The 27,282-nt window shown below is 42.6% G+C and overlaps 1 protein-coding gene across 2 annotated transcripts in view; it reads left to right on the forward strand.

Annotated features, from left to right (window-relative positions):
* Positions 1–9,490, forward strand: part of LOC137628038 (PSME3-interacting protein) — a 135,415-nt gene extending 125,925 nt beyond the window's left edge. For both annotated transcript variants that reach the window (XM_068359395.1, XM_068359394.1), the window contains one exon: positions 9,109–9,490. In XM_068359395.1, coding sequence (XP_068215496.1) covers positions 9,109–9,347 — 239 coding nt within the window. In that variant the 3' untranslated portion in view covers positions 9,348–9,490. The remainder of the gene's footprint in view (positions 1–9,108) is intronic.
* The last annotated feature ends 17,792 nt before the right edge of the window (positions 9,491–27,282 follow it).

Below are 27,282 nucleotides of genomic sequence, written 5' to 3' on the forward strand. Positions count from 1 at the left end.
CACCATCTTCATGTCATGAATATACATCAGGGGATGGTGATCAGAATGAATCACTAAGAACTGACCATAGAGAGGGCCCTAAAGGTTTTCACTCCCCATCACAGAGCAGCCAACTCACGCTCAATGGTAGAGTAGCGGGTCTCGCAGTCAAGGAAGGTCATGGAGTCGTATGCTATCACCCGACGCTTCTCTTGATGCTCCAAGGACTCCTGGCACAGACAAGCACTAGCACCCTCACCCGAAGCGTCAACAAAGAACTCCAAGGGTTTAGCATCAGCGTAGTAGTCAGGGTACGACAACATAATGTCCTCCTTGATCAGTTCCTTCAAGCGCACAAAGGCACAGTCCATTTCTGCTGTCCATTTCAGTTTTCTGGTCCCTTGGGATTTACATCCTCCAGTTTTTGCAGATAACGGTTTGGCTATCTGTGAGCACATGGGGATAAACTTCATTGGAAGTTTACCAGTCCCAGGATTCCCCTTAGCTCACGCACGGTGGTAGTCCTTTACTTTGTGGATGTAATTTGGCAACTTACGCATAACCGAACATCCAACTAGATGACCAAGATATTTGACCTCGCCTTGAACCCAAGAACACTTCCCAATTTTGATCTTGAGTCTGTGCATCTAAAGAGTAGCCAAAACTCCTACCAGTTTCAGGTGTTCAAAAGAAGACCCAATTATCAAGATGTCATCAATGTAGACAACCACCTTGGCTTTTGGGAACTCTTGGAGAATACTCTGCATTTCTCTCTCGAACACTGCAGGCACATTCTTCAGTCCAAACAATAGGCGTCTGAACTGCCAGTGTCCAAAGGCGGTAGAGAAAGCTGTGTATTCTTTACTGTCCTCTGCCAACGATAACTGGTCGTACCCACGAACCAGGTCAAGGGTTGTAAAGTATTTGACTCCTTGAAGCCCAAATACGGAGTCTGCCATGTTTGGCATCGGGAACTTATCAGAGACAGTCACCTTATTCAGTCTACGAAGTCCACACACAACCGTATACTGTTGTCCTTTTTTTTGGACTGGAACAATGGGTGAAGACCAAGGAGAAATGCTGGGTTCAATAATACCCAGTTCATGCAACTACTTGCACTGTTCTTAGATGGTATTAGCGACGGGCTTTGCAAACCATCGAAGCCTCTGATAAATGGGTGTCTCATCATACAGGTGGATGCGTATTGGTGTGCTTGAGCACTCTCCCACATCATCGTCACCAGTACTGATGACCGGAAGATGACGTCGAAGCATTAACGAAACTGGTCCTCTATCAGGCAGGATAAAGGAGCATCCTCCATTGCCATGGTCAACACCTTCTCCAAGAGATCACCCTTCTTGATCTTTGCAGCTTCTTCTGATGAACCCTTGATTAAAACTGAGGCTTTTCCATCTTTCAGTTCTAGAATGCAATCCTGACTGAATCGGCTGTGTAGACCTCAAGTGCGTAAAGCACTTGCTGACAACAGGCTCCATGCACAGAGATATAATACTCCTAAAGAGGCTCTTGGGGAGTACTGTCAACGCTCTGCCGATTTCGGGCTACGTCAACTATCACTCCATTTGCTCTCAAGTACTGGTAACCAAGCACTGTGTGCTCTGCCATAGTCCCAGAAGGCGCTACATGGAACTCACTCGGGATGAATGTCATTCCATGCAGTATAGGGGTCAACAGTACAGTACCTAAGGTCTTAGGTCCTCTTTGCCCTAAACCCTTCAGACCAATAGTCTTTGGTATCATCTGCAGGTGGTAATCGTACATTACACTTGCTGACAGGAGATTGACCTCAGCTCTGGAGTCAATGAGACCATCCAACACTCTCGATGGAAACTCCAACATGGTCACTGGGACAACCATGAGTGGTACAGGAGCTAACTGTGCCAGGTTAACCCTATGAAGGGTTTTCAATACAGCCTCAGTTCCTGCTACCTCCCTGGAGGAATCAGTTGGAGAAGCTTTGGACAGTGTCAAGCACAGGTTATCACTGGCCAATTCTGAAAGAGTCATTGGATGTGCAATGACCTTTTCAGGAAATCGAGATCTCCGAGGCAGCCACCGGAATACTAGGAGCACACTTCCTAACACTCACACCCTCCTATGTATCCCCATCTATTACACCAAAGGTCTGGTGTTTAATGCCTTATGATACTCCTCGGTTCTTGATGACATCCTGGACTTTGATTTCTTGCTCGTCTTCTTCCTCTCAACAGTACGGGAAGAGGCACTGGACTCTCTCCCACTTCGGCTCTCCCTGCTACTGGTTGATCCAGAGTAGGACGACGGGGTCGGAGTAACATTCACCGGTACTGCTCTCCACCTAGGAGTCTGGTGATCTGTGCATTAGGAGCGCCTGTTGCTCTCACTGTGCGACATGATGGTTGGCCGAACTACAGTGCAGGCGCAGATTGAGAAGTCTGCGACACTCGTCCACAAGGAACCCAGGTCTCTTGCACCAAGTACAGTACCTCTTCTGGAACTGAGGAGACCTATCCAGAGTGCGAGATGGTGGCAGGTGTACTTCCACAGGTGCGGGTTTGAGGATAGGTCGAGGAGTGTGTGGATACACTCGGTCAGGTGCAGTTGAACGGCTTGGGGGCAGCCATGGCAACCCTGTCCTCATACAAACTGCCATGACTGTCCCACAGGACCTGTCCCATTATTTTAGCCTTTTTAAAACCCGGTAAGGATAAGTGTTTAGCTGCAAACTATTGACCAATTGGATTGACATCTTGTTTATGTAAGATCATGGAAAAGATGGTCAATGCAAGACTGATATGGTACTTGGAAAAGAAGGGTATTTTACCACCTATCAAGTATGTGGATTTAGAAAAATGCACTCGACTGATGTGTTGATACGACTGGAATCCTCTATTTGTGAAGCCTTTGCTTCCAAACAACACCATGTAACAGTTTCTTTTACCTTGAAAAGGCATATGATACTGCATGGAGATATGGTATACTTAAAACCATTTATGGATTGGGATTTAGAGAAGAGCTACCATTGTTCATTCAATCATTTATTTCATGTTTATTTTTTCAAGTGAGAGTGGGGAAACTCTATCAGAGAGAAAATGTCAGGAAGAAGGAGCTCCCCAGGGTAGTGTGCTAAGTGTAGCCCTGTTTGCACTAGCCATTAATGGGATATCCTGTAATTCCCCAGATATTCTCTCAACATTATTTGTAGATGATCTCTATATCATTTTCTGGAGCTAGAATGGCAATGGTTGAAAGAAAACTACAACTTTCAGTTGACAAAATTATCCAATAAGCTAATGTGAATGGATTTAAGTTTTCATCAAGCAAAACTGTTGTTGTCCATTCCTGTCATATCCGGAGAATACATCCAGACACGGATATTCACTCAGGCCTCCCTCTTCGCGATAGTTACAGACCATGGCTTGAGCTGCTTCTGCAGTAAGACCGGGGTTTTGTAGCGAAGATCTCTCCGAGCATTGGATGCCTTTCTTCTCCAGACTTTGTTGGCATCTTTGAGTCTTGCTTTCAGGATTGGGTCTGTCATGGCAGCGAACTGTAACGACCCCAAGACCATTTCCTGTTGCCATCTGGCGAGTACTTTTAAATGAAGTAGGCACCTGATCGAGTTTGCGATTTCTTTTCTTTTGCCTTGTGGTAGAGAGAGGCTGTGTGACTGTAAATTCCAGTGAAGTCCTAGCCACTGGAATTTCCGAGCTGGAGGTAGCCTGGACTTCTCGAGGTTGATTTGGAAGCCCAGAGATTGTAGGAAGTTCATGATCTCTTGAGCTGTTCTAAGACATTCCGACTTTGTTGCAGCCCAGACTAACCCGTCATCCAGGTACACTATCATCTGGAGGCCTCTGTTCCGAAGTTGTTGGACAATGGCCTCGACTAGCTTCGTGAAAATCCTTGGAGCTATACTGAGCCTGAAGGGTATAGCTTTGAATTCGTATTCCTTTCTTGCCAGTTTGAAACCAAAATAAGGGGAGAAGCGCCGACCTATCGGAAGATGCCAATACAGTAGGCGTCTGTAAGATCTATGGAGATGGTGTAGGCCCCCTTGGGTAGTAGGGTCCGTATTTGCGAGATAGTTAGCATCTGGAACTTGTCATTGAGAATGAATTTGTTTAGTGGGGACAAGTCCAGAATAATTTAAAGTGTTCGAATCTTTATTGGGCATGCAGAATAGCCGCTCTTGAAAGTTCATGGATTTTCTGCAATGGATGACTCCCTTCCGGAGAAGGTCCTGAACATAATCCTCCAAATCCTTCAAAAAAGGTTTTGTGGGTTAAAAGAACCTCTTGAACTGTGGTGGTTTCTGTCTCCTTTTCCAGCCTTGCTATTTTGAGACTATGCTGTGAGCCAGGGATCAAACTACCATTGATCCCTGAACAGGTGGAGTCGTCCCCCTACCGGAAGCTCCTAGTTGTTGTGAAGGACCTACATTTTAGTCGTCTTGCCTCTAGTTTGACCGCCTCTTCCAGACTTTCCCCTGTTACCGGAGCCCTTCTTATGAGCTTTGGCAGGGTGGAACGTGGTGGTAGCTCTCTCGTACACCGAGTTGAAGGCTGGAGACTGAAACATACTGCTGGGGAACCCTGTACACAGTCTCAGGGATGTCGGCAACTGAGGCTGCCGTGACAGGAAAATATAGCCTTCCCTTGAAGTCACTTCTGGGCTTCTTGCCCTTGGGTTGAGGTCCTTCATGGGGGGTAAATTTCTGTTAAGAGGAAATACCCCACTTGTCAATAAGGCTTTTATTCTCCTGAGCCACTTTGTCCATGATTTCTTTAAGAGATCCCTCCCCCAGATATTGGAGTCGATCAGTTTTTTAGGTTCATGTCTGATCTTAGCAGCAGTTAGGACGTGTTCTCTACATGCCCTCCTGGCTAGGAAGAAAGCATGGAGATCCCTATGAAACATGATTGTGTGTCTTCGCCAAGACAAGGAAGAGCTCAGATTTGGAATAGTTTCCAATAAGCATCTGTAGATGAGATTGGAAGTATAAAGTGTCAGAAAGTCTCTTTTGCTTCCAATTCCTCCATTAAATGGGATTTGGTAATCCTAAGAAGTTCTCGTTGAACTGTTTGCCTCCGATGTCCTTATCTAGTTTTCCAACAGTGAATGTATGTTGGACGTCTTCCCAGTTGTTCGAATCTTAAGGAAGGGTTAGAGAGACATGTTTACATTCCTCCAGCACTGGAAATGGCCTGTTCTCCACTTCTGCTTTCATCACGGCCTCTAAGCTTTTAGAGGCAAAGGGGAAGACAGTATTCTTGGGGGCCACAAAGGTGGCCTGTTTCCTGCCAAAGGCAGAAAGTCAGGTATTACTGAACTCAGCCATCTTACACTCCATAACCAAAAGGGATTGAGCCTTGCTATAGTCCAGAATGATTGTTTCCTTAGGGATCGTATCATCTCTAATGGACGCTTCCGAGTTAAGCTTACATAGCAGTATGGATAACTATCAATCGAGGGGAAGAAATCCGAGTCCGAAACTGGCTTGGAACCCAAACCATCCCTGATATGTAGGAACCCTTTGGTTAAGGCCATACATATGCTCGGCATAGCACCAAGGGTTCTTAACTGTGTATTCAGGTAGGCTTGAAGCTGGGGGAACCTCAGAAACGTGCCGTTTGTAAAGCTTCTATTCTCGCTGTTAGGTCCGCTTGAGAACGTTCATATTTGGCAGTTAGGTTCTCATTGAAAGCTTTCATGGATGCTATTAGTTCTAAATATTAGGAAGCGAAGGTTTGTCTAACATTGGAACTGGGGTGGAGGTGGAAGCTGGGGCTTGAGCAGCAGTGATGGGGGAACAAACTTGAGAGGGACAGGGAGCTGTACTCATCCGATGTACATCCAGTGACTCTAATGTGGCTTCTGTGGTCAGCAGGATCCTCTTCTCTGATGACACTGAAGTAGTTGACATGTTGTCGGCGTCCGGGCTCATGACTTGTATAGCGTCCCGGACTTCATCATCCGCATGATATGCTGGTACCGGCGGGAGTTGAACTGTCAGTAACTGGTGACTAAACACATAAGTCACCTCAGCCATGGGAAAGAGGAGGTCCTTCAGTTCCAGAGAAGGAAGATGTGGGGTACCTTGTTGAGAGCTCTTCTGGAAGCCTCTTACCCGTTGTCGAACCATCCTCCGACTTTGATCTCAATCATCCAAGGAGATATCTCGTCAGTGGCATAGAAGCCGATTTGAAGGAGATCCGTGCAAACCTGGCAGTTGGTAGGTTCCCAAATTGCAACGGATTGGAAACATGATAATCGACATATTTCCAGCAAGTCTTGTGGCCACAAGTCAACTTGACCCACCTGGTACAGGTGACCGTTGAATACAGGTAGTCCTCATTTAACGGCGTACTTGTTTAATGACAGCTCGGAGCAACGACGGCCTTTAAAACTGCTCCAATACTCGTTTAATGCAAATTCCTCGTAATTACGACGGTGCAGTGCCAGTGCAGTTGTGAGCGTAACTGTATGCCGTCGCATACGTACTATAAGTTGGCTAAGGCAACTGGCAACCAACCAGCCTCTCCCCATCTCTCACTCGGTATCTTCCAGTGTTAGTCATACGCTTTCTAGGATTATATCTGTACATAATGTTCGTTTACAAGTTCAATACTCTTATATCCCCTCAAAATGTTGGAGAAAAGAAAAAGCCCTACTCCTCAAGGAGCAAAGAAAAGCCATAGATATAGACACAAAGCTCAAGATAATTAAGCAGCATGAAGGCGGAATGAAAGTGCAAGCCATCGCTAGTAGTATGGGCCTAGCACATTCCACGATATCCACCATCATAAAGGACAAAGCCCGAGTGAAGAAGACTGCAGTGAATACAATAGAATGTAATGCTTTAATAACAAGGCAGCAAAAAGGCGTGATACATGAGATGGAGAGATTGTTGGGCCTTTGGATAGATGACAAAATAAGCAAGAAAATCCCTGTTAGCCTTATCTTAATTCAAACTAAGGCGCTCAGCATTTTTAACACACGTGACGTGAGGGAGAATTTCATTAATTTCAATCTGCTGATGAAGAAGGTTTTTGTCTTTAGAATTAAAGTTATATTATGCAGGTTGTTTAAGGATAAAATAAAAAAAAATTTAATTTCAGTTTCCTTTATTGAAACTCATGTATGCCATATTTTGTTATTTCCTGACTTTATGTTAATAAAGCAATATTTTGTCAGTTGCATTTCCTGTTCAATATAAAAACATTTGCTGCAAGTTTGAACTTTTGATGTTCTACAGATTTAACTACCCGATTAGGAAGATCATTCCACAACTTGGTCACAGCTCGAATAAAACTTCTAGATCACTGTGTAGTATTGAGCCGCACGATGGAGAAGGCCTGACTATTAGAATTAACCACATGGCTAGTATAACGAAGAGGATGGAACTGTCCGGGAAGATCTGTTTGTAAAGTATGATCAGAATTATGAAAAATCTTATGCAAGATGCATAATTAACTAATTGAATAACAGTGCCAGAGATTGATATCTAAATCAGGAATAAGAAATCCAATAGATCGTAATTTCCTGTCCAACAAATTAAGATCAGAATCAGCAGCTCAAGACCAGACAGGAGAACAAGACTCGATACAAGGTAAAATGGAAGAATCTAAACTTCTTTTGAATAGATTGATCACCAAAAAAATCTTTAAAGACTTTCTCAATAAGCCAATATTTTGGGCAGTTGAAGAAAACAAAGACCTAATGTGTATCTCAAAAGTAAATTTGCTGTTAAGAATCACACCTAAAATTTTGAAAGAGCCATACAAAGTTAAAGAAACATTATCAATGCTGAGATCCTTGACCTTACAATCATCATTTGAGTTTTGTTAGGCTTCAACTTCATGCCCTATAATTTACACAATGCACTAAGTTTAGCTAGATCTCTATTAAGGGATTCAGCAACACCAGATCTACATTCTGGAGATGGAATCCATGCAAAGAGAGTAGCATCATCTGCACATGCAACAAGCTTGTTTTCTAGGCCAAACCACGTCATGTGTATATAGTATAAAACGTAATGGGGCATAAACACTAACCTGAGGAACACCAGATGTCCAATTCCTATACTCACTATATTGCCTATCAACAACTCTTGCAATTTATAAATTAAAAATTCAATAATTATGGTAAGAAATGATCCAACCAATCCTAACTGTTTGTTTGAAAATAAGGGCCTCATTATTAACACGGTCAAAGGCAGCACTAAATTTAAGACCAATCATACGAACTTCCTGACCATATTCAAGGGATTTCTGTACAGCACATATAGTACAGTAACTGTAGAGCTAATACCACGGCTATGTTTGCCGAATCGAAAGCAGGTCATAGTTCAGGAGCAAATTAAGAGCAGACTGAAAGCAGAGACAACAAGACTAGATCCCATACCCATGTTAGGTGTTGGAAATTCTCAATAGCTGCTTGTCTTGCATGTGTTCAAGGGAAAAGTATGGTCATGACATAGAACTGCCTCCAATATTTCTCCTTTTTCAGTCTTTTTGAGGATTACTTCCAGATCTTTATTCTTTTAGTAGCTACAACATTGTTTCTAGGTTATACACCACTCGATATGTTCTACCTTTTGTATCTTGAGAGAGTTCCACTACACATTTTCTTTGGGACATTTAGCAATGTTTAACAAGATGTGACCTTGGAGTGCAGCAAGAACTGATTATCATCTGGTTCCATGGAGCTGGCCTTTCAGGATATAACAGATATAAACTGATGGATAGCTTTGAGTAAATAACAAATCCCCATAGTTATGCACACTTCTGGAAATTAGAAGTTGAATTAAGTTAAATGAAAAGCAGAACCAATACAAAAACTTGAGTAGATTTGAAAGTTGTGAGCATGTCAACAGGCACAGGAAGTGAGCTTGATTGCTACTGGAGGCAGGAAAGAGACTTGCTTAATTGCCTCCTGTGCCACATACCAGCAAACAGCTGACCATCATCTCTATGGATTAGAAGTGTTTGGTGATTTTCATGTTGGTATATGAAAGCCTTAGTAAAAGTAATTAATTTATGGTGGAACAAATTCAATGTATAAGATCTTTTAAAAAGTCTTCTCATTTATTATGATGTAAATGTGTTTTTATATTTTGTCTCTCAGGTAATGCTAGTAATGGTGAAAAAGCAGAGATACACACCAGTAAACCCAGTACAAAGTCAGGCTTCCAGTGTATTGCAGTGTTGCCAGGGTTGGGAGTATACACAGACTCCAGTGACTCTGATAACAATGTTGATTCAGATAGCGATGAAGACGATACACAGCCTCAACCACCTCAACAACCCCGCGATATTACAGGTCGAATTGTAAAGGCCCCTGCACAGTGTAGTCAATCCAGTTGATTTTTCAAAAAATATCAGTTGGCTTTTCAGGGCATCTGGATTAGGAATACTTATAAGAAGAAGACATCCTTTAGTATGACTGTTATTATAATTAAGGCATTGTTCTGTTATAAGTGCAAATAAAAACAAATTTCCAAGTCAAAGGTTTTTTAATAATGTGATTACTACTTATTTCAGGGTCAATATGTTCCATTAGAGGTAGAGAAATTGATATTATATTTGAAAGTTCTGAATGTAATAGAAAAAAAGGAAAATTATTTAATACAGGAAAAACCCCATTTTCTCATTTTAGCTCAAATTTTCTCAAATGAATTATTCTGGGCAATGATAATTCATGACCATCATAAAAAAGTATTTTTCAAGCATAGTGACTCTCTCATAGCTGACTGATGCTCTTGTCAATTATGCATTTTAATATTTTTCATTGAAAATCTAGATTTATTGGTTAAATTATTCAGGAGTTCTGATGCACAATGATATAGAGAGAAGCGTATTTAGAAAATGTTTATTGTTTTGAATTGGGCTTATAAAATGCATTAAAGGAAAAATGAAATTTTATTGATGACTTCTAGCCATTGCTTGAGGTACAAGAATATCAAGGCTCAACAGGGTAGTCAGTGGTGAAGTTTAAGCTGTTATTCTTACCAGTTTCAACTATGACAATCATTGCTAGAGAGTATCAAAGTTATTAAAAGTATTGACATTTTTTAATGTAGACAACCTTGGTATTTCACGGAAATTCTAATAGGCAAGTATCTATGCATTAATATAAGCACTGTTATTCCTTTTACCAAGCGCCTTTTTAGTATCACTACAAATCCTCATAGAAGTTTGAATAGCATTTAAATTCTTCCTTTTAAAAGAATTAAAAATCGTGATGGAACAACTGATTTATGGTAAAATTTTAGTCCTGTTGCAGGTAGAAAATACATATATACCTCTTTCCTGTTAACATTTCTTGTATACAAAGGACATTAGTGGTTGAAATGAGAGGCAATAAAGGCTGTATTTGCAACATTCTTAGTCATCATATAGTCATACCAATCCTTTATGAGGGCTGAACATTTTGAGTGTTATGTTGTAGTACTTTGTAATTATTGTCGTTTATTAACAAATGTGTTTTTGTTTATTTTGTCTTTTTATATTTGCTCCAGAATTTTGGAATGGCAATATGTAATACCAGTTAGTTTTTTTAGAAAATTCATTGTTCCCGTACTAACAAATATTATTTGTCCCGGTGCAAAATACAAATCTTCCACTTTTTACTGAGTATTATTTCGGCGAAAGCTGAAACTAGCCGATAAACTTTTTGGGGGGCTCAGCCATGTCGTCCTGATGGAAGGTTCCTTTAGGCAGCTTTCTAAGGGATATTTAGCTACAGTGATACTCCCAGAGAATTGACCTTAGGTCTCCAGAATTCTAACTCATGGCGCGAGTATCCTTAAGAAAATTCTCAAGGATATCGCATAATATCAGGGGACGTATTTCTTGATACGCCACATGGCAATCTTCACCCCGAATAGAGTTTTCGCTCTGAGGGGGAAGAGTGGCGAAAATGAAGGGGAGCCGTCATCAAGGTTACCCAGTGGATCCCCTTTCCCATACTACTACGGAGCAACTCAATTCCTTTAATAGTAGCCAATTAAGCACGGTGTATCTCCCGCTCGCTCTCGGTGTTGTTACTATTCCTGGATTATTACCATGCATTCTCCAGCATCTTCATCCTCTGGAAAGTTGAGTTTTTAAATATGTAACTTCCCTGGTAGTTACATATAGCTTAAATCCCGCAGAAATTCAAAATTTCGCGGCAATCGCCGCCATGACAGTAGGTGGTCATACATGAGCGCCATCTCTCATAGGTTACTAGAACCATTCCCAACATTCCTCAGAAATTCCCTGCCGTTGATCGCGTCAACACCTAGGAAATTCGTTTTGCTGATATATTACTTTATTCTACAATTTGTTGAAGTAGCTTTTGTCTGATTATTGTTAATGGCTTTCGCTGCCTTTCAACTATCGAAGATATTGGATTTTTCCTTTTCACACGAAGTAAGATAGTTTTTTGTTGGTCCAACTTGGACAGTTTAACCAACTTGATTTTCAAGATGGCTCCTCTGTTGTTAAACTTTGTGTGTAGGGCTAGACCGGCTTTCAAGCTGCTCTTGTTTCCCACACAGTATGTAGCAGAGGGCATGTGTGTATTTGTTTACTTTTCTATGTTTGTAAGATTGAAATGGATAGGATCAAGGAGTTTTTTCCCCCTACTTTATTAACTAACGAACAACTCTTAAAGATATAATGGAAGGAAAAACATTAAAACATTGAGTCAAGTTCTAACTACATGACGTTAACTCTTAGCAGGGCGAGATCTGAATGCCTTGAAGGAAATCAGTCCGCCATCGCTATGACGTCACAACCTGGTAACGTAATCTATAGTATGACTTGCAAATATGTGAATTATTTTCTTTTTCTTGCAAGAAATGTTAAAATATTAACTTACTAAGCATAAGTATTTTAATTTTTATAATGTAGGGAAATATATTTTTAAGTATATATTTGTCCTATTAGTATATTTCCTTTAGTCAATTTTCGATTTATTTAGAGATTTCACGAGCGTACAGTCAATTTACGCTACGTATACTCTCGACGATCGTTATTGTTTCACAATACTTGTATTTAATATTTCGGTTTTGAGAATACTAATATTAATCATATAACCTATTGTATTTTCTTTCTACCCCTTGGCGAAAGTATCGTTACTTATTAGGGTCAAACAAGCAACAACATATAATGACTTCAGTCAATTGCAGAAATTAATAATTACCAGATTCGTTTAAGAGAACTCAAGACCCTTTCTCTACATAAAGAAATTCATTGCGTTGTGTTACAAAGACAAAAGGACATACAGTACTATATTCTATTGAGCTTTTTCCCCCAATTAAAACTTACTAGTTTCATATGAAGTTCTTGCCGAGTTCGGATTACAATAGGCACGGGTAAACCACGATACCATTAATATATATTTAATTTTACCCAGTCACGGAATCCCACGCACAGATATGCATATCCCTAGTGATTTATCCCATTCAAGGCAATTAAATAATATATGTTATACTTATCCAAACTTCGGTTGACTAATTCATCCACTTCACTAAATGTTGGGAAGGAACGGCAGCGTTAATCAAAGTGAAATTCTTTCACTCTGATTAAGTTCTCCAAACCACGCTACGTACATTGAGACTCGAGAAGTGACCGATAGTAACTGTGGCCGTTACCTCTGCTGCCTCTGTCGTGAAAATAATACGTTAGCTCTCTCTCCCAAAGCCACGACTTCCGCCTCGTTCGCTCACGACAAAAGAAACAACAAAACGAACGAAACCAACAATCCAACACAAACCGAACGAAACTATCAAACAACTCACATCGCATTGTTAACCAATTATACAACTATTCACAAGACAATATTCCTTAGTAACAATGCTTATTACAATTAATTATAAATAAAACATTCATTTGTACACAAACCTGCACATTTCCACTTAACGCAATGTAATATAAAGGAACATTTTTCATATACAACATGAACATAGATATTCAATAACAATTGATTTTCCATGTCGTTATGGTAAGTAACGACATATTCCCCGCCACAAAAATTTATAATATACAAGTATTTACAACAGCCTTCCCGGATGGTCGGGTACTCACTTCAGGAATTTTGGCAGGATCAAGAGTCTCAACTTCTTGCCATAACTCTAACGGGTACAGCTTCACAATGGGACGCATGATCTGGCCATGGTAGGTTTTGAGGGTAGCTACCCTAACTACATTGTCAGACCCCACATGCACCTGAATCACCTGACCCAACTTCCATTTGTTTATTGGCCCTTCATCATGTACGAGGACGACATCTCCTATTTTGGGCCAAGAATTATGTTGGACTCCAATTCGATGAGTCTCTCTTAAAGAAATCAAATATTCATCTTCCCATCTTTTCCATAACTGATCACACAAATTGGATATGTAAAGGAATCTCCTTTCTACATTTTCAGTTTTACTATACAATGGGTCTTCAGATACCTCCTCCCAATTAATCGTTTCCTTGGGAAAGGATCTTAATTTTCTACCCAAGATCAGGTGATTAGGAGTTAAAATCTCCTTCTGATCAAGGTCCCCCGATTTGTAGCTTAGTGGCCTGTCATTTATGATAGATTCCAATTACCCCAAAATGCAGGATAATTCATCATAGCTGAGAAGAGCTCGACCGATTACCTTCTTCATACAGGTTTTCAATAGTCCGATCAATCTCTCCCAGATTGCACCAAACCAAGGTGCTCTTGCTGGTATAAATTTCCACTTACACTCTATTTTCTCCAGATGGTTTTGAAAAAGGGGGCTATCTGCCATCGTTTTAAGATATTAAGATGCTGCTACGAAAGTAGTGGCGATGTCACTCAACATTAGTGAAGGAAAGCCTTTACGGCTGCTAAACTTCCGGAAGGCCATGAGGAATGAGTCAGCGGACTGATTTCTGACTACTTCCAGATGTATACCCCTAGTGATCGGGCATGTGAATAGTATGACATACACCTTCTCCGGATATTGCTTCCCTTCCTTTATCCATAACGCCCCGGTGTAATCCACCCCCGTAACCTTTAAAGGTTGTTTCCGTTGTACCCGGAATTCCGGTAATGGGGGTATTATATTTGTTCTAAATGGTTTTCCTTGAACTTTCTTACAGATCACACAATGATGTAACACGCTCTTGACCAGTTGTCGCAGCCGTGGAATCCAGAACTCCTGTCTTACACTAGCCACAGTAGCGTTCACCCCCATGTGTGCTTGCTTGCATCACATGATGTCGTCTTATTAAGAACTTACTCAGAACACAACCCTTTGGCAGTAAAGTAGGAAATTTGACTTCTTCAGGCAGTGTCGCATGTTCCAACCTGCCCCTACATCTCATTACATTATTATCCAAAAACAAATTCAACTGGCGAATTATTGTCAATTTTGGGTTTGTTTCCCCCCTCTTCAAGGCTTTATATTCTTCTGGAAAGTACTCTCTCTGCACGAGAACAATTGTTTTGGCCTTTCCTTCTTGTAACTCTTCCAGAGTCAAACTACCAGTTTTTCTGTCATTGGTTGATAGTTTGCAATTCTTTACAAATTGCATTATCCAAGCTATGGTCTTAAAGACCTTGTCAGTTCTGCTGAATCTTTCCCAATCCAGCAGGCGTGTTGCATCTATGTCCCCTACAACATTGACCACAATGTCCTGTTTACCCTGTATATGTGTACACCCCACCCATGACCTATCAATTGGCAGAGTGTGATTTTTTAACCAAGGAGGTCCCTCCCACCAAAAGGAGGTTTTTGCTAACACCTTAGCACTCTTTCCCCGTGTCAACCAATCACTGGGATTTTCAGATGACGGTACGTAAGACAGGACTGACCCCGGAATCAAAGAGTTAATCTCAATTACTCTGTTTCTCACAAACACAGGCAGAACATTACTGGACACAATCCAGCTAAGGGCGACTTTACTGTTTGACCAGACATATACAGTAATTGTTTAAACTCCTTCTCATCAAGGGAGTCAATAATAAATTTGGTCATTCTTGCTCCTAGCAACAAGGCCATTAGTTCCAATTTCGGAATTGTCAATTCCTTCATGGGCACCACTCTACCCTTTGCTAAAATTATATTAGAGCTTTCACCATTTGCTCTATAGGCCACACAACCATATGAAGTTTCGCTAGCATCGCAGAATATGTGTAAGGTATCACCAGTTCCTAGGCTAGCACTCCTAGGAAAAGATATTTCAAAACACTTCTCCAAGTCCTTGCGTATTTCACACCATTCCTCTTGTAGCGGGTTGGTGAGTTGTTCGTCCCAATCCAGATGTTGCTTCCACAATTTCTGCAAAAATATCCTTGCTTTCATAGTAACAGGGAGAAGCAATTCCAATGGATCGTATATTTGGGCAACGGTACTGAGAATCTCTCTCTTTGTTTGACTTGATCTATTAATATGAGTTGGATTGATAGTTAAAACGTCTTTAATTATATCCCAATTCAGTCCCAATACTTTATGAATTTGTTTTTGTTTGGCTTCAATTTGATAAGCAGCAGCAATAGTATGTATAGACTCGCTATTGCTAACCCACTCCTTCAAATATAAGTGAGCCTGAGCAAATATTTTATTTGCATTAAAGTATAAATCCATCAACTCAGATTCACTATTAACCGTAAATTGCAAATTATCTACGTACAAACCATTCTTCAATCTTTCCACTACATCCACTGTTTTGGACCGGTGTAACCACGAGACCACAGTGGACAAGTGATGCTTGATGGTTGCATTTAAAAGAAAAGGTGAACATGTAGCTCCAAATAATACTACTCTAAATCTGTATACTATTAATTTACTGTTGGGATCTGTTAGATTTTCCAACCATAAAAAACGCGTATAATTGCGATCTTCTTCACGCAACTGTACCATTAAAAATGCCTTCTCAATATCACTAATACAAGCAAAAGTGTTAGTTCTAAATTGCAGTAGGACTCTGGGTAGATCAGCCGTTACGTGTGGTCCAGTCCATAGACAATCATTCAGGCTTAATCCATTTTTACCTTGTTTTGATGAGCAATCAAACACTATTCTTATTGGAGTAGGGGCACTGTCTTTAAGCACTCCATGATGTGCCAAGTAATGACAATCCACATCATATTTATTATAGATCACCTTCTCAATGAATCCTCTATCTTCTTGCTTTTGCAAGATTTTCTGATAATGATCCAAGTAATCCATATCCTTCTGAAACTTGATGCTCTGCTGTCGAAATCTACTCATGGCTAAACCAAAATTTGTCTTCAATCTGAATCTATTGGTTCTCCACGGCAATGCCACAACATACTGTTTATCAATTTCAGAATAGGTTATAGTGCTCTCAAAGTCCTTTAAGACCCTCTGGTCTTGTTCTCGCAACTCACTACAATCTATTCCCAGTCTGTCCAAACTCCACAATGCGTCCAGATCAGTCTTGGGATTTTCATTATGAGTAGCTTCAGTTTGTACAGCTAGCTTCAAAATTGTCACTTGAGTCTCCCTAGTGGGGGGAGCACTACTTGTGCCTGTCACCACATAACCGAATATGGTCGGCAGCAATATTAAGTTTCTAACCCCTTTTGAACCCTGGATGCAAAATATTGTAAACATTATCAACCCCTTAACAATTCAATAGTTGATTGATTCTCAACAGGCAAATCAAAATCTTTATCAGCCAAGCTGATCTTAGTTTTACATAACGAATTTCTTCGCATATTCTGGCAGCTCATCCACCACTATGCAGTCCATTATTATCAACTTACCTTTATGCGGTATGGCGACGCTTATCATCTCGTATTCATGAACAGGTTTACTAATTAGATAACCTCTCAAGGCTATCTTTTCAACTCCTTTGGACCTACAGTATATTGCAGTCTCTCTAGAGCCGATCTTTTAATGAATGTCCTCTTGGCACAAGTATCCAACAGCCCTCTAAGTCGTACCATGCGACCTTTCTTCCCTTTCAGGGGAATTGTTGCTGTTGGTAATATGGATTGCTTTCCTGACATATTTGGTTTGTCCTGTTCATTTACTGATAGCGTTCCAACTTGTACACCACTTTGTTTATTCTTGCTTTGCTTTTTTGTTTGCTCTCTATCACACAAGATGCGATGATGTCTCATCTTACAACCATTATTGCAACTTGATTTGTCACAGTCCACACTAAAATGCTTCTTAGAAGCGCATACAAAAGATAACTGCAAAGCTCTGATGCGATTCAACCTTTCATCTCTGGCTGCGTAAGTTTTGCACTGGGGTCCACCAATGTTCTTTATCACAAAGAGCACATCTTGTGGATTGCTGATAACTGGACTTATTCACATTTCCCTTGGTTTTCTGTCTAACAGCTTTGGATTGATTTACCGTGAGTGTAGATATTGACGACAGAGTTTCAGTTTTATCCACATCAGTTGAAACAAAAGTTCTTAGATTGGAAAGGCGAGGTAAAAGTGTTATCCTCTCCATCGGTTGACACAGCTCCCAGACAAGGCTGACATTTTACGTTTTCCCTTCATGCTAGACAAGTAGAGAGTTGCGCGTCTTGGAACCGAGCGTCGAGATCGCTCCCTCACAGCGATCTGGACGCGTTTCGGGAGGCGACATAGATCTTGTCGCTCCCTCAGAGCATGCGGGATGTCCCGCTGGACTCACGCACCATGCTGGATGCATACAGCTTGCTGGACAGCAGCGATCTGGATGCGTTACGGGAGGCGGCAAGGTTCTGGTCTCTCCCTCGCGCCATTCTGGACGCAGACACCAGTCTGGACGTATGCTGGACGCATGCAGTCAGGATTTGTCCACACAGCATGATAGACAAACAGTTGTCTCTTCTTCGCAACTTGCTGGACGCGCGACTAACGCTTCCTCGCGTCACGCTGTAAACATACAACATGCGGGACGCATGCAGCACGCTGGAAGCTCACGGCAACCTGAACGCATGCAGCAATCTGAACATGTGCTGGACGCATGCAGTCAGGTTTTGTCCCCACAGCATGATAGACAAACAGTTGTCTCTCCTTCGCGACTTGCTGGACACGATACTAACGCTTCCTCGCGTCACGCTGTAGACTTACAGCATGCGGGACGCATGCAGCACGCTGAAACCTCATGGCAACATGGGCGTATGCAGCAGTCTGGATGCATGCAGCAATCTGGACGCATGCAGTCAGGACTTGTCCTCGCAGCAGGATAGACAAGTTGTTGTCTTTCCTTCGCGACTCTCTGGACGCGCAGCTAACGCTCCCTCGCGTCACGCTGTTGACATACAGCATGCTGAACGCACGCTGGACGCATGCGAGCAAGACTTACCCTCGCAGCATGGGGGTCACGATGTTGATGCTTCCTTGCAGCATGTTGGACTTATGCTGGAAGCACTGGAACCTGTCTCTCCCTCGAGACTTGCAGAACGTAAACGTGATGCTTCTTCACAATTGGATGGTATCCTTACGATGTCTTCTACCCATTCGACTCAGGAGATCGATGTTCCTTTAGCCGAAGTTTTAGAGGACGAATCTCAGGATTCGCTGCAGGCAGCTGACCTTAAAAAGCTACTGTCAGTTTTAACATTTCTGTATCCAGAAGACTTTACTCAACCCATGCCTCAAACATCCTCCTTCAAGAAGATGGTACTTGCTAGATCGGTTAAGAGAGGTTTCTAAACTCTCAACCAATGGACGTCCAAGAGGAAGGATCCAGGGAAGGCCTCCTTTTCCTTACCTCCAACTAGACTGGCCTCCAGATCTAGTGTGTGGTATTCGACTGGGGAAGTTCTCGGTTTGGGAGTGCCTGCCTCCTCCCAGGGAGACTTCTCCAGACTTGTTGACTCCTCACGCAGGTCAGCCATGAGCAAGTCAAAGATTATGGTGTCCAATTCTGAAATGGACCATCTGCTGGAGGGAATTTCTAGGACATAGAAGTCTTCAGCCTAATGGACTGGACTCTCGGAGCTCTCACAGAGGCCACAGACCCTAAGAACAAGGCTCAGATGCATCTGATTGCCTGTCTGGATAAGGCCGTGAGGGATGGCTCCATCGAACTTTCCGCCCTTTTCACGTCAGGGCTATGCTTTGTTCCTTCTGATCTTCAGGTTTGTCCCTTGTTCAGAGATCTGAACTTTTATTTGCTCCGTTGGGTAATCATCTTTTCCCTCCGGACTTTGTGAAAGATTTGTCGGCAGCTCTGGCACAACAGGCTACGCAAGATCTTATCTCTAGGACTGCTATGAAAGTCCTCCCAGCTAGCTTTTTAGCAAGGAAACAAAAGGAGGCTCCTCCCACTTGTCAGCCCTTTCATGGGAGAGCCCCTTCAAGGGGAACTAGAGGATTGCGGCTGGAGGTCAAGCTCGCAGATTCCCAAGACAGCAAACGAAATCAAGAAAGTAAGACATGCAATCTCCAGGCTTTCCCACTTTTGGCGAGAGTGGAGCCAAAGGGGGCCGGACATCTAGACGATCAATCCCCTCAAGGAGGGATACAAGATCCCCTTCCTGAGAATGCCTCCCATGTCGTCGATACCCTTAGAGTTGACAACCACCCACTCAGAGAATAAGGCAGCAGCTCTTCAAGAGCAAGTGAACCTTATGATGTCGAAATCAGTCATAGAAGTGGTAGAGGACACCTTCTCGAAGGGGTTTTACAACAGACTTTTCCTAGTTTCGAAAAGCTTGGGGGGATGGAGACCTGTTCTGGACGTCAGTCCATTGAACAAGTTTGTCAGCAAAGTAAAATTTTCCATGGAAGCTTCAGCGTCAGTCCTTGCAGGCACCAGACAGGGAGACTGGGTGGATTCATTGGATCTGCAGGATGCGTATTTCCATATCCCGATACACCCGGACCACAGAAAATTTCTAAGGTTCGTGTTCCTCAAGACCATTTATCAGTTCAAAGCACTCTGTTTTGGACTGAGCACGGCTCCCTACGTTTTTACCCGGGTGATGTCCAACGTGTCTTGCTGGCTTCACCTAAAGGGAGTAAGGATTTCTTTGTACCTGGACGACTGGCTACTCAGAGCAGAATCACAAGTAAAGTGTCTGGAGGCTCTTCAAATGACAGTATCCTTAACGCAACAGTTAGGTCTGATGGTAAACCTGGCCAAATCTCAACTAACACCCTCACAGAATATCATTTATCTGGGGATGAGAATCGGTTCAGATCGCGCACAAGGCGCGCCAGAAATGTCGCAAGGACTTTCCCCTGGTGGTCACCCGACTACGGTTGACGGTTCCTCGCAGCGACCAGTACACGGTTCAGTTCGCGCACATGGCGCGCATCTAGTGTCTGATCTGTCTGAACTAAAGAGGTCGATTTCTTCTCCGTTTTGACGCATACGATTCTCGAACAGGGGTCTGTGGGTAGAGTCTCAGAGGAAATGTCACATAAATATCACCTAGCCCTCATTCATTTTCAGAAGGAAGTCCGAGGAAGATTGGTTCAGATCAACGCACCACTGCGTTGGCTTACATCAAAAAGCAGGGAGGCATGCATTCGGGCTCACTTTACGAGGCTGCGAGAGATCTACTTCTCTGGGTGAAAGCGAGGGACATAACCCTGATTACTCGCTTCATAGAAGGGGAGAAAAACGTCAAGGCGGATCTGCTCAGCAGAAGAAGGCAAGTTCTAACTACAGAGTGGACCCTACATCACGAGGTGTGCACCAGCCTTTGGAAGTTGTGGGGTCAACCCTCGATAGGCCTCTTCGCCACACAGATGACAAAGAGGTTGCCGGTATTTTGCTCTCCAGTCCCAGACCAGGAAGCAGCCACAGTGGACGTTTTTTCTCTTGGTCTAGGGGGACCTAAACGTGTACGCTTTTCCACCATTCAAGATCCTGGACAGAGTCAAAAAAATTCAAGGAATCGCACAATGCCCGCATGACCCTGATAGCTCTGTTTTGGCCCAGGAGTCCTTGGGTTGCAGAAGGGATGGAGTGGCTGGTAGATACCCCCAGAACGTTACCAAGTCATAGCGATCTACTCAAACAGCCACACATAGAGAGGTACCATCAGAATCTCCCCGCTCTCATTCTGACTGATTTTTCTACTATCGAAAAGCTGGCAAGACTGAAGGGCTTTTCAAGGAGTGAGATGTGTTTAGAGAATGGTGCAGGAATAACAAACTTTCCTCTACCAGTACCTTTATAGCCCTAATAACAGACTTTCTGTTGCATCTGCGAACAAAAGAGAAGCTGGCTGTACCTACCATCAAGGGTTACTGCAGCATGTTAGCCTTCGTCTTTCGTCACAGACACATTGACGGGTCAAGTAACAAGGATCTCTCGGATCTCATTAGAACTTTTGAGACCGCTAAGAGGAAGGACAATCCATCCCCCTCTTGGAATCTGGATGTAGTCCTGGCCTTTTTGACCTCAAGTAGGTTTGAACCCCTTGACAAGGCTTCTTAGAAGGGTCTTACCAAACAGACTCTATTCCTAATTGCATTGGCTACAGCCAAAAGAATAGGAGAATTACAAGCCGTCAGCAAGAAGGTGGGCTTTAATGGCAATGCAGTTTTCTCCCTTCAGCTAGGCTTTCTCGTCAAACGAGAATCCTTATCGACCTTGGCCAAGATCTTTTACCATCCCAGAGCTATCTCACTTATTTGGACGGGAAAAGGAGAGAGGCCTTTGTCCAGTGAGAGCTCTAAAATTTTTATCTGCACACATCCAAACACCTGAGAGGACAAGCAGACAACCTCTGGTGCTCAGTTAAAAAGCCCTCTTTGCTTTTATCATAGAATACCCTGGCTTTTCTCATTAAGGATCTAATAAGGGAAGTTCACCAGAATTGTGGAGTAAGAAGTTTTCCTTATCCTTAAGGTAAAACCACATGAGGTTAGAGCTGTAACAACTTCTATGGCTTACGAGCACAATAGGTCAATGAAGTCAATTTCGGAGGCTACTTTCTGGCGAAGTAAATCAATCTGCGCGCAGACTGTTATCTCAAGGATGTCCAGACACAGTATGAAGATTATTGTTCCCTGGCTCCTTGTGTTACCTCCAGTGTTGTAGTTGGAGAAGGGTCTACTGCCTCTTCCCTATAACCTTTTTTATTATATACCCTTGCCTTTTTTCTTGTACTTGTGTTCACAGGCTGTCTGTGAAGATTGTTGCAGCCTTCCACAGTCTAAGATGCAAGTCAAGTTAGTTTTTTATGATGTGTGTTTTTAACTTTGGAGTAGGTGGTCAGATTCATCATCCATGGCTATGCCAGGGTAGCAAGGGTGGAGGTCTAGCCACGCTAAGGTCGAGGACCTTGTGGCAGCCCCACAGAGACTTTTACAGCCCCCTGAGTGGATCGCTGAGTCTCTTAAGGAATGCAGGCAAATGAGGCAAAATAACAATGAAGCCAGCTTCCTTATCAGGTAAAAACCAGATTATTGGTACTACTAATTGTAGCCATTAATAATTATACGAATTTCCAATGGGATGAGGGTTTCTACCTGCCACCAATGGTGTCAATCAGCTATATATATGTAACTACCAGGGAAGATGCATATTTAAAAATGGTGTTTTTGTTATAAAATTAATTTTTAAATATACTTACCTGGTAGTTACGTATATAAAAGGGCCCTCCCTCCTCCCCTCTGAAAACAGGGGCATGGAATTTCTGAGAAATGTTTGGAATGGTTCTAGTAACCTATGAGAGATGGCGCTCATGTATGACCACCTACTGTCATGGTGGCGATTGCCGCGAAATTTTGAATTTCTGCCGTGCACGCGAGGAAACGCGGGATTTAAGCTATATATATGTAACTACCAGGTAAGTATATTTAGAAATTAAATTTATAATAAAAATACCATTTTTAATCTTTCCTGTGTATAATTTTTAGCTTCCCTCTCACAGTTGAATTAGCATAATTTAGATGTGTTTAGCAGAGCACAGCCATCACCGGAGGTGGCCATTTTGGACGCTGTCGTACGCCATAAATGCTTTATTTAGTTAGTAGTACGGCGTCCCTGGTATTGAGCTTTAATGAATTATAGCTATTTAGACAAATTATACTAGTGAAGATCAGATCATGCACGTAATATTTCATCTACTGTGAAACGTTTCGATCGTATACGATAGGGTCTCGGTGACGTAACGTAGCCGAGATCCCGACTCGAGTGAGGATAGCCTAATGCGTTTTAGTATACTTTAGTAACGTTATTCCCGTTTATCCTTTTGTATCGTTTTATCAGTTCAGTCGGAGATAGCATGTCTCCTAGAATTACTAACATGATTCGATACTCGTCTCTTTTAGAGATTTAAGGATAAACCCTTCCTTCCCTCTGAGTGCTGTCATTAGGCGACAACCCTATCTCAGGCTTGACTGGGATAGTGTTTCTGTCTTCCCTCTTTGCCGTTGAGTTTTCTCGGCTTTGAATTACAACAGTAACTCGTATTCAGTCTTGTTGTCGGCAACTCTACTGACGGGGTACTAGTCATTCCCCTGCTGGTTCACAGTTGCAGGCATAGGAAGCCTGGCTTCCCTAGCCCACAACCTAAAGTGGTAGTACAGTTGCCGTCACCTTCTCCCTTGTGGTCTAGAAGACATGTCTTATATCCGGCAAGGTCTTAGGCTGAGGAATCGTTATTCCTCTGCCGCCCAAGACGGCGCCGGTATAGAAACTATGTTTCTGTGTTTGTTGCCGATAGTGGGAGGTAAACGTGCCGCCTTCTTTCGACGCAAAATATAAGACCCTTTCCCTTCCCCTTTCTGTACTTTAGTGATGGCCTAGCCGTCACAACATCTATGGCCGGTATTCTACAATCTCCCCGTTTGCCTGGCGGATTGCGATGCCAGCCGGGCTCCTACAAAGGAGGCTTGATTGTCGCTTTGACCTTCCCCCTAACGGAAGCAAGGCTCCGGGAAAGGTTGTGCCGGCCATGACGGCTGCCAGTAGGAGACCATTATAACTTTTAGTATTCTTTTGTTCTCTCTTGGACTGCCATCCACAAACCCTGGAACTGGCAGAGCAGCCGGCAACAGATACTGTGGCTGGATGGAAGCTAGAATTATTACATTCTCCCCCTTCCATTTGAATCCTCATTCTGGAAGAAGGCAGTAGAGACAGTAGTCCCTACAACCCTAGTTATTATACTAAACTATAATAATACGGTAGCCCTTCTCTCCATGCTTTCTCTCTCTCTCTGTCGGCTAGTGCTGTCAGGTACTAGCCTAGCCGGTAGCATGCCGGCAGAACTACAGTATAAAGTTATACAGTAGCCAGTATTTCTGCAGTATAGTAAATACAGCAGTTAGAAAACTATAGTATATAATTACAGTAGTATGTTTTCCATCATATTCTGTGTATCCTTTCACAGTCCATTGTTGAGACCGCTAAATAATGTTGTAGTGAAGTATTCCTTCAATATCCCGATGAGCCATAGGTCATCAGACCATAATATCTTTACCCTACAATATTAATATTCCAATTGTGGGAGGGTTAGTGCTAGTATACACTAACTTCAGCTCTATATTTTAGAGCTCTTCCACCCTAGATTTCCCTAATAAGGAAATGTTAAATATTAATTTTGAGGGAGGTCACAGCAATTGCCTGGACAGGAGACACAGATATGTCTCTCCTATTTTCTTTCTAGCTTACTATCCTAAGCTATAATGATAATAGTAAGTGCTATTTTTAAAGCATGAATTTAATTTATCAGTGTGATAAATTACCCCATACTCATTTCACCTTTTTCTTTCCTTACAGGAGGAGGCCAAGGTGAAGTGTGACGTGATGTACTGTAACCACAAGAGTAAGAACTTTTGTGGCCACAACATGTGCAGGTCTCATGCCCCCTGCTCCATCACAACTGAAACCCTGAGATACTGGGATCCCAAGGATTGTAACGTCTGCTCGGCCTTGATGACCGAGGGTTTTGGCGATCCCAAGACGACGGAGTCGAGGGATACTGCGAGGGAAACACTTCGGAAGTGGGTACGAGGGTTCAAGATCTCTCCCGGACGGTACTTACTAAGCGACGCGATTAGAAGTCTGCTGTTACCTAAGGCGACAGCTGATACAGTCGTGCCTCAGGCACGACTCGGGCCTCCCTGTGTACAACTTGCAATAAAGGCCGACATCAACGAGGCTCTACAAGGCATGGACATCGATCAGGAGAGGATGTCAGAAGTGTCCTCGGACACCAAAAAGGGTCTCCTTCAAGAAGACCCCGAAGAGGTGGCCCAACCACCAGAGGAGGAAGAAGATCTCGAGTCGACAGAAGCAGAGGACCCACCTCTATCTGTGTTGGCATTTCAGCCGGTGCCGTCAACTTCTTCGGTTAGTGAACTACGTCAGTAAAGTTATTAGCAGGGTGTTTGTGCCCTGAGTGTTAGTTCTCCTTATCCTCCTCTGTTGATCTTTGAGTAATTGACGTAGGGAGACTTTCCTGGAGCAACAAGTTCCCACTCAACACTTAATTAAATAAAAAATTCTCCATATATACATGTGTGTGTATATATATATATATATATATATTTCTGGGCTCCGACCCGTGCCGCCCAGTGAAATGCTCCTTTAACATCATTTCTAAGGTAAAAACTGCTATAAATTTACCAGAGAAAAATTTTTATTGGAATGCTAGGTTGAACCCAGCTCGCTCACCTTAATAAGGGGTCGGTATAATACTGGGGCGCTGAATAAATCACAACCAGAGGCCTCGCTCCATTTAGATATCTCCTGTCAATATCCCCGAACAGCGAGGTGCCGTTCAACATCCTACTACTACTAGCGATCCCACGCCAGTGACGTCACTCCTTTAATAGCACGCAACTTTCTAGCCGCATTTTGCCTTAGTGTGTGAATTTCGCTGGTTTTTTCTGGATTTACCTCAAGATGTCGGACTCCACTGTCACTCCATCTAAGTTAAGTACCAGATCTATGAGTTTTGAGATTTTGGAGGGGGCCTTGCCCTTTTTTGCTTATATTATACAGTTTTATTTTTCACGACCCCGCGTGGGTCTCTCATGGCGCCCGGCTCCCTCCTATCTCTCTCTCGTCCGTTCTTAACGCTTTTCAATGAGTCCTCCATACTGATTGTTTCTCGTTATGAACTTTTTGGATATCCACGGTTCACACACCGTATTAGTTTTTTATATTGTCCTGTTATTATGATAACAGTTATTACATATACGTGCGTATTATCGGTAGGTTGGCATGCCTGGTCGCCTTCGGGCGTTCCTATTCCACTACACTGTATATTATTATTTGGATTATTTACGTTCGCACGCCACGGACTTGCCTTTCATTTTACGTCATTCGTTTGCTTGCATTAGCTCGAGAGGCTTTCATGAGTCAGATATTACATATTAGTTTTCATTTTGTTAGCACTTCACTGACTCTGTGTTATGTTGGTAGCCCTGCCGCAGCGCTATCAGGCTTGGGTTTTTTACTGTCTCTTGTTCGCTCCCTCGTTTGTTTTGCGATTGATGTATAGTTAATTTTATTATTATTATCATCCAGCATGCCTTCCTATCTTATTTTACCATGTTTTATGTTTTTTATAGTGTTATTAGTCTTTCCGCATGATCATATCATCGTGGGTCTGGCAGGTTGGTATACCTGCTATCGCCCCACTCCTAGCCTCCCTCCTGCCCGATACCCCACCCCAGGGTTCCCTCCCTCTCTCTCTCCCGGTCGAGTTTGAGTCACTTTATGGCGCTATGTTCCCCTCCCGGGGGCATCCGCTTTCTTTGCACGGGCGGTTCCCGTTGATCTGTAAGGCTTACTTTTATTATGCATTAACGTACATTACTTACTCTTTTCATTACTCTACCCGGTCGTAGTCGTTTTCTTTCCGTCGCTCGTTTGGCCAACGATCGGCGGGAAGTTTTCTGCTCGGTCCGTGGTACCTTGTCATGTTATATTATTTATTAAGTTTTGTATGTGCTACTCCCTCTCGGTCCCGCACGTCACGGACCCATTAAAGATCCCTTCCCCCTCTCTAGTGTTACGCACCTCACGGACCTCATATAGATATATATATATATATATAAAGACTTTCATTACGGGATCCCCGGAAGTAGCTTTTATACATTACCATCCGGTCGAGTTGTTCAGTTGAGCCCCCGGAGCCAACGTTACTCATTATTACTTGGATTAACTTTATATATTAGTCACATATGTAGATTATATACGATCCTAGTTCTCGACCTTGCCTTCCTTCTTTTGATATGATCACGATTACGGTCTGACTTGATTTAATTTAAATTTTTACAATCAAATAGATCTGTTATTTTGATTTATTAAGCACCCCGGGGTCCCCTATTTGCCTTCATTCAATGTATTTAAGGCATTTATATGAATAGTTTTTATCATGTATTTGATATATGATTTATTA

Source organism: Palaemon carinicauda, chromosome 2 (genome assembly GCF_036898095.1).
Source record: "Palaemon carinicauda isolate YSFRI2023 chromosome 2, ASM3689809v2, whole genome shotgun sequence".
Lineage (NCBI taxonomy): Eukaryota > Metazoa > Arthropoda > Malacostraca > Decapoda > Palaemonidae > Palaemon > Palaemon carinicauda.